This window comes from Copadichromis virginalis, linkage group LG1 (genome assembly GCF_057382275.1).
Source record: "Copadichromis virginalis isolate Kocher_CV1m ecotype Utaka linkage group LG1, C_Virginalis_male_GT1.1, whole genome shotgun sequence".
Lineage (NCBI taxonomy): Eukaryota > Metazoa > Chordata > Actinopteri > Cichliformes > Cichlidae > Copadichromis > Copadichromis virginalis.
The window spans coordinates 39,689,744-39,706,421 of NC_140618.1; the positions used below are offsets into that span (position 1 = coordinate 39,689,744).

The following is a 16,678-nucleotide window of genomic DNA, read 5'->3' on the forward strand; positions in this document are numbered from 1 at the left end:
TGCTCCCATTGTTGGTGCTTTCAGCAATGGAGTGCGGTCGCATGGGCACCCCGACCGCGCTGCGGCTATGCAGCCCCAATCCACCGTGATTTCTCATACCTTTCTATCAGAACGAGCTTTAACTTTGAGGCAGTTTGAGCCACAGTTGCTCATCTGTTTTATCCGACCACACAGGAAGCCTTTGCTCACCACATGCATCAGCAAGCCTTGACCCTGCCACTGGTTCACCATTGTTCCTTCCTTGGACCACTTTTTATAGATGCTATCCACTGCAGACTGGGACCACTCCACAGATCTGCACTTTTCTGATCTAGTCGTCTAGCCATCTCAAACTCAAACTTGCCCAGTTTTCCTCCTTCTAACACATCAACTTTGGGAACAGCTCTTCACTTGCTCCGTGTGTACCCTAACTACTTACAGGTGACATAATAAACAGGTAATCGGTGTTATTTCCTTTCAATGGACACAATGTTATGTCTGATCAGTGTATGTGTGTAATAGGTAAGTAGATTCCAGGCTTCTCCAGCTTGATCTTACCAATTTGAAGGGAAAAAAAGACTCTCATTATTGTGATTAACGCTTTTTCCTGCTTGCACTTTTGTAATTTTCTTCTGTTATGTGTTCTTGCTTTTAGAGACAATCATTTGTGGTTCCCTTGTGAATTATTCTGTAAGAGCCTCATGTTGCATGGAAGGCCAGGAGTGAAAGAAAGCATTCTTATGTTTAGTCATTAATAAAGTAATTTATTACTTGATAATTTATTGGAGAGTAAAAAGAAGGATAATGAATATATATTTATAAATGAACTATTTATCTGTCTTTCAAATGGAAAAGAAAGGAAAGAAAACATTAACCAATCAGAAAGCTCCTAAGATCACACCATATGGCTAATTTGCATTGCTTTTTTTCACAAAGGACCAAAATGTCAGTTAGTTTATCGTCATGTAGTTGCTTCATTTTCACGATTTGTTTCTCAGAGCAGTTCACAAAAGGCTACTTTTGTTTTAAAAAAATCCACGTGTAAATTCTTGTGTTTCTTTTTCTCCGTCTCACACTCACTCTCTGTCGTGTCTGTGCTTGGCTGTTTCTCTCACCAGGTTGCCATTATTGCTGGAAACTTTGAGCTTGCTGAGCTCATCAAGAACCACAAAGAGTCTGATATAGGTGAGTAACAAAGAAGCATATTTTCTTCTCCTCAGTCCAACCGCATCTATTTTTCTTCAGTCACCAAGTGCATATTCCCGAATCTCTCTTGGGATACATTTCAAATCCTCACATTTGGTTAGATCCTCCTAAATGACTTATTGCAATAATCCCTTCCACTGGATTACAAGATGACTGCCAAAGGGATGAAAGTGTACGTTTATGTCAGGACAATCCAGGGCTGTTTGAGCCAACACAAAGGATCAATACTTTGGTCCAGGGAAGCTTTTCCTGGATCAAATCTGGTCAGTTTAGAGGTGTTAAATAATCTGTGTGCTAGCATTTGATAAACCCGGTATATGGGTTTAACTTTTATTTTACTCTGATTGTGATTATTTTAGCTTGTAAGATTTCTTTATTTTATATATATTTACTATTCTAAGATTCAATTCAATATTATTTATACAGCGCCAAATCACAACATAAGGTTGTAAGGTAGACACTACAATAATACATACAGCAAAAAACCCAACAATCATATGACCCCCTATGAGCAAGCAGTTTGGCAACAGTGGGAAGGAAAAACTCCCTTTTAACAGGAAGAAACCTCCGGCAGAACCAGGCTAAGGGAGGGGCGGGGCCATCTGCTGTGATTGGTTGGGGTGAGAGAAGGAAGACAGGATAAAGACATGCTGTGGAAGAGAGACAGAGGTTAATAACAGATATGATTCGATGCAGAGAGGTCTATTAATACATAGTAAGTGAGAAAGGTGACTGGAAAGAAAAACTAAATGCATCATGGGAATCCCCCGGCAGCCTACGTCTATTGCAGCATAACTAAGGGAGGATTCAGGGTCACCTGGTCCAGCCCTAACTATATGCTTTAGCAAAAAGCAAAGTTTGAAGCCTAATCTTGAAAGTAGAGATAGTGTCTGTCTCCTGAATCCAAACTGGAAGCTGGTTCCACAGAAGAGGGGCCTGAAAACTGAAGGCTCTGCCTCCCATTCTACTTTTAAATACTCTAGGAACAACAAGTAGGCCTGCAGAGCGAGAGCCAAGTGCTCTAATAGGGTGATATGGTACTACAAGGTCATTAAGATAAGATGGGGCCTGATTATTTAAGACCTTGTATGTGAGGAGCAGGATTTTGAAATCAATTCCATTGCTGGCATTACTCTGTGTCTATAGCGGTGTAATTGCTACAGATTTGCTGTCTTTGTACGGTACTTCAGCTAACTGATGCATTTAGACCACTAATGGAGCTCAAAAGAGCTGCTGGTTAATAGCAACATCTAAAACCCAAATGCTATGCCTACAGTTTTCTCCCACAAAGAGTGAGTGAAAATCCCACTAAAAGCATCCTCGTAATAAACCATCCGCTACAGCACATGCTGTCTCTGAATGCAAACAAACATGCTTTTTTAATTTTATAGAAACAAAGACGACATCATTTCTGTATCAGATTTAAATTGCTAATATTAATCCAAATATTATAAGCTTTACATTCAAAGTCAAGATGATGTGTCCAGTTTATTTTATTAGCAAATACGGTACTATCACAGTTTATTATAGTGAAATGAAAAATCATGCAAAAAAAAACTAAACAAGTAAATAATCAAAAGACTAATAACTCAAAATAACTCAAACATAAACGTAGAGTTTGTGTTAAATATTTAAATAAACCTTTGCAAAAGAAGCAGAAATAGGTAAATTATAGCCACAGTAAAACGTAGACTTCACCAAACCTACTACAAAACACTGGGAGTAACAGCCTGAAGCTGTGTTCACGCTGGAGAGGATTTGTAGCAATGAGGTGACCAGAAACCGCAGAAAATGAATCACACTCATCGACATGTTAAATAACTGCTGGAGATGGGAAGTTGGTGAAAACAATGAGAGCGGTGAACCCTAGGAGCGCTGCTGGCCCTGACGGCCTCCCAGGAGCTGTGGTTAAAGCCTGCTTTGAACAGCTGGCAGGGATCCTCACCAGGCTGTTCAACCTCTCCCTGACTCATGCCACCGCTCTCACCTGTCTGAAAGCCTCTGTCATCATTCCCATACCCAAAAAGACTGGTATAGGCAGCGTCAATGACTATTAATCTATAACCCTCGTGTCTGTAGTCATTAAGTGCTAAGAGCGGATAGTAAGAGCGCTTAACCACCTGGAGAACAGGAAGAGCTGCGTGAGGAGGTTCTTCATGGACTACAGCTCAGCAATCAGCACCAGAATCCCAGACTTTTCACAACCAAACTGGACCACCTTAACATCCCCCCTGCCGCCTGCCCCTTGTTCTGTATGCCCTGTACATCTACGACTGTACACCAACCCACCCAACTAACGTCATCATCAAGTATGTCGATGACATCACTGTGGTTGGGCTCATCTCTGATGGAGATGAGACAGCATAGTAGAGAACTTGTCCTGCTGGTGCTCAGAAAATAACCTGACGCTGAACGTCCGTAAAACAAAACAACTCGTTGTGGACTTCAGGAGACACAGACAGGTCCACTCCCCTCTCATTATAAATGGAGAATGGGTGGAATCTGTCTCCACCCTCAGGTTTCTGGACACCCACATCTCCATTGATTTCACCTTGACACACAACACCATCGCCCTGGTAAAGAAGGCCCAGCATTGGCACTTCCTCCGTATCCTGAGGTAGAAAAACCTGGACCGGAAGCTGCTGCTGGCCTTCTACCGCTCCTCAGTGGAGAGCGTGCTCTCCTGCTGACTGGGTGTTTGGTACGCAGGGGGCACTACTGAGAACCGGAAGGCTACACAGAAGGTACTTAACACATTGGCTGCCCTCTGCCACCCCTGGAGGCCAATCCTTGTGTCACAGGAGAACCAGGACGTTCATACGTGACCACTTGCACCCCGCTCACCACCTGTTTGACCCGCTGCCCTCTGCTCAGAACCTCAGGTTAATCAGACCCCACACCTCCAGACTCACAGACAGCTTCTTCCCCTGGGCCATTAGAACTGTTAACATACACTATCCCCCCACGCCCCACCCCTGCCCACTCACCTCTGACCTCTGAGCCATGGTCTGAGTAACTCCACTCACACAGACTCTATGCAGACCAAGTCTTTTCTTTGCACTACTTCCAGTCACTTTGCAACTATTTTGTACTCTAATGTGTGACTTTCTCTTATTTTTGTATATAAAGTACTGTATTTCTCATGTTTGCTATTTATTCCTGCTGTCTACTATTTATATTTTATTCCAGCACAGTTGGTGTGGAGCACCCACAGTTTCGTTATACACGTACAATGACAATAAAGGCGTATTCTACTCTATTCTATTCTATTCTATAAACTTTTCTCAACTTGAGACAAGCGACTACTAATGAGAGGGAAGAATATTGCCGTTTGACATATAATCTTGTAGTGAATACATTAGAATGTTACGTAGACAAATAGAGCCTCAAATGTCCAGCCGTCAGTTTTCAAGCAATGTGTGACAAGAAAATCTGTTCCAGTGTGCATGCAGCTTGAGAACTGTAGTCTTAGTTTGCCAGTCTAGAGTCACAAGACTTCCAAAGGCCCACCAGCCGCCTAAGAGGTTTAGAGGAAAAACTGCTTCCCTTTAAACATCTGAAAAGATACAAAAGACTGTAACCAGCCTCTGCTTGTTTGCAGGAGTTTAAAAGGGGAAATTTCATGATTTACTGGAGTGAGCATATTAAGTCATTAGTATTGGATAAAATCCTCACACTGAACGCCTTTTGAGGCAAGAGTCCAAGACATGACAGTGACAGGCAGGGAGTGGACCGGGAATGCAGGACTCAGCAGAAAGACTATAAAACCAAAGACCACTGCTTTATTGCTGGTAAAAAGGCAGCAAAACACAACAGGTAAAGCCGGGCAGGGTCAACCAGACAGAGACTACACACACCATGAGGGACAACACAACAAAGAACAGAGGGAGACGCAGGAGGGCGACTAAGGGAAGCAGAGACACAATGTGTCACTACAAACCATGTGAGAATGTTCAGCCCGCTCACTGACCAGATGTGTCTCGGTTGACAGCAACAAAAGTAAACACAGGTGGTGTATCCTGGACTTTTGGAGAGCACCGAGAAATTACGTTGTTTTCATGGCTAGCTGCTAGCTCGTGCAGACCTTTGCACATCTAGAGTACCTCGCCACATTTAGAAGAAAAGCAGCTCTATAATTGGTTAGGGTTGAGGTCGGATTCACACCATAAACGAACTGCTCTGGAGTGTGTGTTACTGTGTTGACATCACTAACACAAATTAACCACACCACTGGGAAGAAGAACCAGAGCTCTCAGACTAACACGCGTTTTACAGACTGGAACTGGGATAAACAAACATGGAGACTGGACAGACTGGGAGACAAAGGGACACAACACAGAGAGATAAGCACAGGGACAGGACTACAAACATATTAACTAGACAAGACAGGGAACGTAGAGAGCCACCAAAACAGGACACAGAGAGACCAGACAGACACGGGAGCATGACCAGAGAGACAAAGGACAACACAGAGACAAGACTGGGACAGACAGGACACAAGAGGGGCACTCACATAATAAAACAAGAAATCAAAAAGTACGAAAATAAATAATGAAAACTGAGAGGCAAAGGAAAAAAGGACCTCAAGATTAACCGAAACAGCAGCAGAACATAAGTTAACTCAAACCAAAAGTCTATAACAAACTCAAAAGCTGGACCAGTGATGACCCCAGCATGATCTGACATGTACAAATAGTTTACTATAACAGAAAACAATGTATTGTTCATATTTACATGCACTGTCACAGCACAATAAGCCGCTGCTGTCACATTGATTTTGGAAATGATTTATTCCAACATAAGTGAATGTCGATGTGCTTTCACACATAAAATATTAAAGCTGAGTGAGCCTTCACTTTGTGCAAACCCAAATATAGCAGCGATCCTTAGCCTGGAATGCTTGATAAGGTGGAATTACATAAAATGGCTTCATAGAGATATGTAGTGTAAAAGGCATAGCATTATTTCTCCATCTGTGTGTGTGTGTGTGTGTGTGTGTGTGTGTGTGTGTGTGTGTGTGTGTGCGTGCGTGCGTGCGTGCGTGTGTGTGTGTGTGTGTGTGTGTGTGTGTGTGTGTGTGTGTGTGTGTGTGTGTGTGTGTGTGTGCGTTCACGTGTGAGGGAGGTGAGAAAGATGAGAACAATTTTTCACGAACATTCAAACATGATAAGAAGTATTTTTTGAACAAATTCCATGTTTTTTTTTTCCATCTTGCCATCCTCTATCTATTTATTACCTTTGTTGCTTAGTTGCCACGCTGGAGCGGCAGATTGGTGAAAGCAACAGACTCTGCTTCAGTTTAACACCTGATAAAGTGACATTTTCACTTTTCAAGTGAAGCAAACAACCACAAATCATTTACAGCTTCAACATATATTTAATCGTATCTTAATCTGCAATGTCTCTTCTTTGATCGAGTTTTTGCCTGTTTGGAACACCCAAGCTGAAATTTTTTTAAAAATGTAGCTTGTTTTAGTTTCTGAAACTGTTTCTCTGGTTAAAGCAAAACCCAAACCCTGTACAGTTGTGGTGACGGGGTGAATGCTATGAGGTTAAATCAACAACTGAAATGAGCACTAAGCATCACTTGGATAGTGACTCTGGTCTTTAGAGTAGTTTGTGCAGAGCGCAGATAGCTCAGGGATTAACGGGCCTTAGAGAAAATGAGAAAAGATGAACAAACAAACCAAAAAATAAATAAATAAAAATACAACAGAGAACAGGGGAAAATGAGGTTGAGAGGCAGATGAATGGAGAGAGAGAGAAATCTAATCTAATCTAAAGATGTAATCCTGCAATTGTTGACCTCTTCTCATGGATGCCACCCATCAGTGAGCAGCCTGAGCACAGCAGCGACCCGGTGAAGGTCTAAATGAAACACGGCAGCAAAGCAGGATTACTAACAAAGAACCTCAGCACTGTTGACATCTGCTACCTCCCCACCACGCCCTCCCTCTTCCCCTTCATTCACACCATTTCTTACTCAACCTTAAGCGCTCAGCTACATCTATGAGTGGTAGCTAGGATTGGCCAGTCAGTCAGCCTCAGATTTCGGGTGTGTATTTATCTGTTTTCAACTCCTGGGGGACACTTGAGCTGTGGACTTTGGGATGGGACAACTGGATTGGATACCATGGGTTCAGCCTGCTGCAGAGGTTGGTGCCACACCCACTCTTCCCATCTTTTGCTTCCATCCTTTACTCACATCCTTGATTCCCATGTTTTACTCCCTTAACCTCTAATCCCAAGTTCTTTGACTTAAAACACACACACACACACACACACACACACACACACACACACACACACACACACTTGGAGCCCATTCAGAGCCCAGCTCTCCCTCTTTTGTCTGGCACAGCTTGTATCATGTTGAGTCGCTTGCTGGCTATATGCAGATTTAGTGCATTTTAATGTTGATCACAGAGACTGTGTGTGTGTGTGTGTGTGTGTGTGTGTGTGTGTGTGTGTGTGTGTGTGTGTGTGTGTGTGTGTGTGTGTGTGTGTGTGTGTGTGTTAGATTCACAATCAGCCCTGTGGCTTTTACAGATTTTCTTGCTTACTCGGTGCAGATGATGTAACAGTTCAGCTACACAAATCTACCACTGTGTTACGTCATTTTTCTCCATACTTCGCTGCATTGTTGAAGCTTGACTAACAACTGGGGCAAGTGAATAGAAACAAAGGCCCAAGACCCTGAAATGGTCAAAGTCACATAGTTTATCTGACACAGTGTTTTAAAATATTTAGCACAAAGGTAAAGTATTAACTGACATTAAATGACAAAAGCATTTAAAATGTGATTATTTCAAACAACTGACACATTTCCATCTTATAAAAAGACGTTTAAAAAAAATGACGTAGTCACCCATACGGATCACTGCACGTTAGTGTTTTTAGTGTTTTTCTGCAGGTTAATCTGTGAGGCTTGTTTAATTATAAACCTGTACATAACAACTAGCTTGGCATAGCTATTAGCTTAATTGTTAAATGAATCACTACTAGCTTGGGTTCTTTATTCACCCTTCCCATATTTACCTGTTAGATGTGTCAAATGTCTAGATGTTCCTTAACCTGCTTTAGTAATATTGATACCTGTACAAAAAACGTAGCTCTGGAATAGCCTTTAGTTAGCTAGACCCCTGTAGTCGTGTGGGCATAGCCACCATTAGCTGTTCCCCAGCAGATTGGGGAAATCAGCCTGGCTGGGTGACCGAGAAAGTGTAGCTCTAAACAGAAGACCCTGGAATACCCCACTCTGTGGCACACCTGCCAAGGCAAACACTGTCATCAGTGGTTATACTGGTTATTGGTGATTCTATTCTGAGAAACATGAAGCTAGACACAGAAGCGACCATGCTAATCATCTTCCAGGGGTAGCAGTGCATTGAAGGAACCCTGAAACTGCTGGCAAAGGATAAACAAAGATTTGGTTAGATTATAATTCACGTTGACAGCAATCACACCTACAGCACGGTATTTGGCACCACTTTCATACTGACTAATGAAGATGTTGCCATGAGACATTTTTAATAATGTTACTGGATGTGAATCAACATCTGATCATCATCAATTTTCTCATTTTCATTTTCATACCATACATTCAGATTCAGTTTGTGATCAGCATTAGTTGTGTGGCTGAAGCTACCCTGCATACCACATTTGCTAGAACGCATGCAAGAATGCTAAGTGTCACAGATCAGCAACATGAAAGGATCTGGACTGCAGTGCAGGACTGCAGAGACAGGACCTGAACTCAACTTTGCTCCCCTCTCACAGCTTTGTGAGAGGGGAGCAAACAGGAAACACAAAGCAAGAAAACACACTATCTTGTGGTGAGGAGGCACAGAACAGAGGAAAACACAGCAGGAACAAGGGGAATTAAACTCAACACACACAGCACAGGAAGCTATCACAATAAAGCAGGAATTAGCCACTGAGACACAGACCAAGACATACAAACAGAGACAGATGATAAACAGAGAGTCAAGACAGAAGGTATAGAATGGCCAAAGTGGAAACACGACAACCACAGAGACAGGACAAACACGGGGATATGGATGGGAAAAGAGATCAAAGAACATTACATAACAAACAGAGGATATAATAAAAGATATAAAGGACAATTGCAACCTTAATGTTACAAATGAGACAAATTTAAATGCAAGTGACCCTTAAAACCAAAAGGAATCACTAAACCCAAGGACCATGACAATAAGACTGTTAGTGTCTGATAAACGCAGATTAAATGCATGATAGGGACAATAAGTGGTCACCATTGCTGCATAATATAATCTTAAGGTAGATAAGAGGTTCATCAGTAAACCAATCTGCTTGCTCGAGCTTTATTCTGATCAAGAGAGGTGAAGAATCGAACTTCAAGTTCTCAGGCACAATGAATGATCTTACTCGTGAAGCAAATTTTTCGATGGACTCCTGTGCAGAGACAAAGACGGGCACGATGTGATTGCTGGAAAGAAAGAGGTTTCTCAGGGACACTGACAGCTATTTACATATTGTATGTGGCCTGGCATACCTTATGTGGTTCACAAGCATGAATGTGTGTTTGACGTATACCTTGACATTCAAAGGGCTGTGCATAAAAATATCTAAAAAGAGAATCAAATATGCTGGTGCCTACTTCCATAAAGTTAAAGTTAAAGTCCGGCTTGGACAGTCTCGGTCGTTGTGTTCTTGGGCAAGACACTTCACGTACTGGTGGTGGTCAGAGGGCCCGGTGGCGCCAGTGTCCAGCAGCCTCGCCTCTGTCAGTGCGCCCCAGGGTGGCTGTGGCTACAATGTAGCTGCCATCATCAGTGTGTGGATGACTGGATGTGTAAAGTGCTTTGGGGTCCTTAGGGACTAGTAAAGCGCTATACAAATACAGGCCATTTACCATTCAGCATCTAGCTAATCCTAAAGAAGAGGAGCAAGTACCAGGGAGGTAATGTTTTTTTAAGTGGCAGGTCATTCCAAATGCAACATTTATATCGGCTCAACAAATATCAGCAAACACACAAAGCGTTTGTGTGCAGGTTAGTCTGAGGTACTGTGATGGATTAAATTTTTGATGATGAAGTGCAAAGTGGTGTATAAACAGTGATGAGAAAGAGTGTAAAGCATCCGGCCCTGTTGCAGCATAACTAAGAGAGGGATCAGGGTCACCAGATCAAACCCTAGCCATAAGTTTGATTTTTTTTTTTAAAGAAAAGCTTTTAGCATATTCTTAAAATTAGAAGGGTTTTTTTTGTTTCCCAAATCCAAACAGGAAGCCGGGTGCGCAGAGGAGAGGCCTGAAAGCATACTTCTTTTAATGATTATTCGAGACCTTGGATTTGAGGAGAAGGAATTTAAATTGGATTCTGGATTTAACAGGAAAGCCTAGTATGTGATAAATGGGCTCTCTCTGTCTCTTGCCACAGCATTTTGGATAAACTGAAGGCTGTACAGGCAGCTTTTTAAACCTGACAGACCTGAATGAGTTACAATAGGATGCTGGTTTAGCTCAGTGGTTGAGCACGAAAGCGGCACAGGTTCTAGTCCAACCTGCAGCCTGCTGCTGTTTCTTTACACACTTTCCAGTTTATCTTCACTGCTAAACTATCCAGTAAATGCATAAATGCCCATAAAGTGATGGTAAAAAACGAATTACAGTTGTCCAGCCTAAAAGCAAGAAATGCATGAACAACTTTTTCAGAATCACTCTGACACAGGATTTAAAGATGCAGAAATGCAGGAAACCAGTCCTATTTGTTTAATATGGGCATTGAAGGCATTCATGTCTTTAAGACATTCCTAAAGTTTAACTGGTTGGTGTGTGTCGTCTGACTTCATTGAGCAATAAAGGTGGGTATCATCTGCACAGCAATGAAACTGTATGTTTTCTAATAAGAGTGCCAAAGGTAAGCATGTGTAATGTGAGTAGACCACAGAACTCTGTGGAACCTCATAGTAAACTTGTGCTAAAATGTTGAGAGGCTATAAGAACATAATTTTGAATCTTCACTAGTGCTGTTTCTGTACTATGATAAATCCCAAATACTGGAGGAAACTTTTCAAATAAACAATTAACAAATTACACATTTGTTAATTGTTGTTTGGAGGAGGACTCGAGCGCAGGACTCCGGGGTCAGATGCACACAAGAGAGATTTATTTACAATTCACCAGGTGTATATACAAGAAGGTGAGGGGGGGGGGGGGGGGGGGGGAGTGCTATGTACAGCTGCGTGAGGGAAAAGGGGCTCCAGGGAAGTCCAGGGGAAAAGCATGCGTTCTTCAGATCATCCACACACACGATCACTGGCTCTCACTCCAACACTTCCCACTCGGGAATCACAGGTGTCTCATCTCCCGAGGGCGTGAACCCACAGTGAGTTCCGCCCCGGCGAGAGAGAAGAGGAGAGAGAGACAAACAGAGCGTGCTGATCAGTGTGCAGCTGATCCGCCTGGCCGTGACAGTACCCCCCTCCCCCGACGGGAGCCTCCCGGCGACCCCCAGGCTTGTCAGGGTGAGCCACATAGAACGCCCGCACCATATTCCGATCCAGGAGGGCCGCCCGCGGGATCCAAGAACGCTCCTCCATCCCCTAGCCCTCCCAAACCATGAGTCACTGCAGGCTGCGCCCCCGGCGCCGGACATCCATGAGTCTCGAAATGGTGAAAGCCGGGTGGCCATCAATGACCCGGGCGGGTGGAGGGGGCCTGGAAGGAGGGCACAGAGGACTAGAGAGGCAAGGCTTCACTTGCGACACGTGAAAGGTGTTATGGATTTTCATATTCCGGGGCAGTTTAAGACGGACAGAGAAAGGGTTAATCACAGAGTCGACTTCAAAGGGACCGATGAAAGTGGGAGACAGTTTCTTGGATTCAGACCTGAGTGGGATGAATCTGGTAGACACCCAAACCTTTTGTCCAGGTGTGTAGGTAGGTGGGAGCAGGTCCGGTGGCGATCCACCAGGCGCTTGTTGCGTTCCACTGTGCGGAGAAGGGCAGCCCGAGTCACTCTCCAGGCGCGCCGACACCTCCGAAGATGCTGTTGGACAGAGGGAACAAAGTGCTCGACAACTGGGAAGAGTGACGGTTGATAGCCCAGGGACGCCTCAAAAGGGGACACACCGGTGGCAGAGGAGGTAAGGCTGTTATGAGCATACTCAATCCATGACAGTTGCTCGCTCCAAGTTGACTGGTTAGTGGACACCAGGCACCGGAGAGCTGCTTCGAGCTCCTGGTTGGCACGCTCCGTTTGACCATTGGTCTGTGGGTGGAAACCAGAGGAGAGACTGACCTGAGCTCCGAGGGCACTGCAGAACTCCTTCCAGACACGTGACGTAAACTGCAGTCCTCTGTCTGACATAATGTCCGAGAGGATTCCATGGAGGCGAAAAACGTGGTTAGTTAGTAGCCGGGCGGTCTCTAGAGCAGTGGGAAGCTTAGAGAGGGCAACAAAATGAGCAGCTTTGGAGAAACGGTCCACAATGGTGAGAATGACAGAGTTACCTGACGAGACAAGCAGACCAGTGATGAAGTCAATAGCAATGTGTGACCAGGGGCGGCTCGGAGTCGGCAGAGGTTGGAGGAGGCCAGAGGGTGGTTGATGGACGCTCTTGTTTTGAGCGCAGGTCCCACATCATAGTTGCTCTCTGCGGAGGTGAGAAGGCGTGAAAAGTAGGCACAGGGGTGAAGCTTACCACCATGCTGCTGGGAAAGCACCGCACCCACTCCAGCGTCCAAGGCGTCCACCTCTACAACGAATTGCAGGTTGAGGTCAGGTTGGACGAGGATGGGCGCCGAGGCAAAGCGGTCTTTTAGATGAACGAATGCTTGTTGGGCCGGTTCATCCCAGCAGAAGGGAACCTTGGGAGAAGTGAGACGGGTCAGAGGCAGGGCAAGTTTACTGTAGTTGCGAATAAAGCGACGATAGAAGTTCGCAAACCCCAGAAAGCTTTGAAGCTGTTTACGGTTAGAGGGGGTCGCCCAGTCAACAACGGCTTGAACCTTCGCGGGATCAGTTTTGAGGTTACCTTGGTCGATGATGTGGCCCAGGAAGGAAACAGTTGAGACATGAAACTCACACTTCTCCCCTTTAACAAAGAGACGATTCTCAAGGAGACGCTGAAACTTGCCTGACATGGCGTTGGTGGTCAGTGACGGAGCAGGAGAAGATGAGGATGTCATCCAAGTAGACGAAAACGAAGTGGTCAATGAAATCCCGAAGAACGTCGTTCACGAGGGCCTGAAACACAGCTGGTGCATTATTGAGACCAAAAGGCATTACAAGATATTCGAAATGGCCCAGGTGAGTATTGAAAGCCATTTTCCACTCATCCCCCTCCCTTATTCTCACCAGATGGTAGGCGTTGCGCAGGTCCAGCTTTGAGAAGATAGTGGCCCCCTGGAGAAGCTCGAACGCGGAACTCAGCAGAGGGAGGGGATACTTGTTTTTAACTGTGATGGCGTTGAGGCCACGATAGTCGATACAGGGCCATAAACTCTTGTCCTTCTTAGTGACAAAAAAGAAACAGGCGGAAACAGGTGAGGACGAGGGACGAATGAGACCCGCGGCAAGGGATTCATTGATGTATCTCTCTATGCTCTCACGCTCAGGTTGGGACAGGCTGTACAACCTACTGGTCGGAAGTGGTGCGCCTGGGAGGAGGTCAATCCCACAGTCGTACAGCTGGTGAGGGGGAAGGGAGCGTGCCTTATCCTTACAAAACACCTGTGGCAGGACGTGATAAACAGACGGCACGGAGGACAGATCTGGCGGTTCGGAGATCGCTGAATTGGTTGGTGGGTTCATGGCGGGGGTGGCGGCTTTTAAACAGGACATGTGACATTCTTCCCCCCACCCCAAAATACTTTCTTTTCTCCAATCAAGAGAATGAGTCTCGAGCCTAATCATTAACGTGACTGCAACCATCAGACGAGGAGGAGACTGAGAACAGGAGACCTCGCCCACCCATACACTCCTCACTACTGGCGGGCGCTGTCTTTTGGCCACGACGGGCAATCCGTGGCAATATGGCCCTTGTGGCCACAATAAAAACACTCACCGGCCCTCCACCGACGATGCCGCTCCTCGGGCGACAGTCTGGAGCGGCCCAGTTGCATGGGCTGTTAACTCTCCTCCATGCTGCCCGATACTTGATTGACCGTTTGCTTGCTTGCTTTACTTGACCGTTTCTTCAGCCAAGGTCCAGAACTCGACCGAAAACTCCGCCATACTCCGCCTTCCCTGCTTCAAATTCAACAATCTGTGGGCGGCCGCCTCTGCTCTGGTGCCTCTTTCAAAAACACTTTTAAACTTGGTGAGGAAGTCCTCATAAGAAATCTCAGGGGCTGTTCTTAAAACGGCTTGCGCCCAGTTCAATGCCTGCCCATGTAACAGTTGAACAATAAAGGCAATTTTGGCCCCGTCAGTGTCATACGTTCTTCGTAACTGTCGGAATTGTAACGTGATCTGGGTCAAAAATCCAGCACATTTATGGAACTCACCCGAGAAAGGCTCTGGCGCTGGTAACGATCGCTCCGGAGGCTCAGCGGGAGCCGGCGCGGAGGAAACAGATGGAGCGGCCGCTGAAGGGTCGGGAGCCGGTAACTGAGGAGAAACAGACGGAGGTGGTGAGGGTGGGCTTACCAACGGTATGCGTTGAGCGAGGGCTTGGGTGAGCGCAGCCAGCTGTTGGTTAATGTGCTGTAGCATGTGTTTGTGGCGTTCCAGAATTGCCTCCGGAGTGAGGACGGGTTGCTGGGTGGGGGTTGAGTCCACTGAGTCCATGATGGCTGGATCGTTATTGTTACAGTTTGGAGGAGGACTCAAGCGCTGCGTGAGGGAAAAGGGGCTCCAGGGAAGTCCAAGGGAAAAGCACGCGTTCTTCATATCATCCACACACACGATCACTGGCTCTCACTCCAACGCTTCCCACTCGGGAATCACATGGGGGGAAAAATCCAGGGAGCTCTGTAGACAGGGAGACAGGGTTAAATACAACGCACAAAGGAAACACACTTAACTCGACTTGCAGTAGCTTGGCTTCACTAACGCGTGGTAGACAACGATCCAGCAACGAACAGCAGTCACCTCCTGGCTTAAATGCTGATCATCTTAATGAGACCCAAGGGCGTGAACCCACAGTGAGTTCCGCCCTGGCGAGAGAGAAGAGGAGAGAGAGACAAACAGATAGAGCGTGCTGATCAGCGTGCAGCTGATCCGCCTGGCCGTGACAAAATTAACAAATTGCCAAATCATAGTTAACAAATTATTATAGATTTTTTTTACAGAGTTAAGTTTCTGTGGCGGTGGTGTGGTCCCTGGCTCAGCTGCAGGGGGGGAGTGGGATGGTGAGCTCGAGGGGGCGGTGCCAAGGAGGCTTGGAGGGAGAGGTGGAGGTTTCTCCCTTTATATATAGTGAAGGCGGAGACCAGAGGAGAGTGTGTGTGCTGAAACGTAGAGCCACATGTGTGTGGCGCTTCAATAAACAGCTCGCAAGCATACAGCATACCAGAGTGTCGGGTCAATCTTTACAGTTTCCATAGATACTTTAGATTTTACCAAGAATAAAAATGTCTGTTTTTCAAAGCCTGTAGGTTTTTCTTCAGCTTATTATTAAAATGAAGTCCGTCCATGATATTGTTGCTCTGGATCTACTGACATCATTTAAACCTGGTCTTTGTCTCTTCAGCTAGTCTCTCCTGTCAAAAGACAGAAAAAAAACAAAAGTACAGTGGGAGGGACCCAAACACAAATAAATTGTTTTAACCCAATTTAAACCTACACCCAACTTTTACCACCTCCTCCAACCAAACAAACAAAACCTGGCCCCAAATTTAATTTAATTTAATTTTATTTTATTTTATTTTATTTTATTTTATTTTAGTTTAGTTTAGTTTAGTTTAGTTTAGTCACAATGCTACGGCCCTAAAGGGGAAACCAGGTTTTCTGGTGTCATTATGAGGATTAAGCTAACGTGACGTCACCTTTCAAATGTTACTTCTCCTGGATTGCAAAAAAGGAAAAAAAGTCAGACTGCTAAAGAGAAACCAGGAAGGAAGCAGAACCCTAAGTTGGATATAATTTTCCTGCACTGTATAATCCACCAGGAAGTCCTCTGAAAGTCTAAATTGCAGCTTGATCATGTAGCAAATAGAGTGGACTTAACAGTCGTCACTTCATTAAATTCCTTCGAGAAACTGACCACCACGACTTGTCCACTGCTGCACTATCGCATCACCTTTCCTATGCCTGTAAAAAGCCACTATTGTGCTAAAATTCCTCATTTCTTTCTTCTAAGAAAATGACAAATAGGAGCAATTTGTTGAAATATGTGCAATTATACATAGAGCAAAAATATAGTTTATACTAGCTTGAAAGTCCGCATTTGATCTGCCCACCTTTATTCTTTAGCACAGTCTGAACTCTCTTTAAGCAAGCTTTCATTAAACAGTCTGCAGATAGTTGTCCAGGCTTCTTGAAGGACATTTCAAAGCTCTTCT

The 16,678-nt window shown here is 44.9% G+C and overlaps 1 protein-coding gene across 1 annotated transcript in view; it reads left to right on the forward strand.

Annotated features, from left to right (window-relative positions):
• The window catches only part of shank2b (SH3 and multiple ankyrin repeat domains 2b), a 230,239-nt gene that overhangs the window by 66,982 nt on the left and 146,579 nt on the right, over window positions 1-16,678 (forward strand). The window contains exon 9 of the mRNA XM_085462321.1: window positions 1,098-1,164. Within this exon, the coding sequence (XP_085318447.1) occupies window positions 1,098-1,164 (67 nt within the window). The remainder of the gene's footprint in view (window positions 1-1,097; window positions 1,165-16,678) is intronic.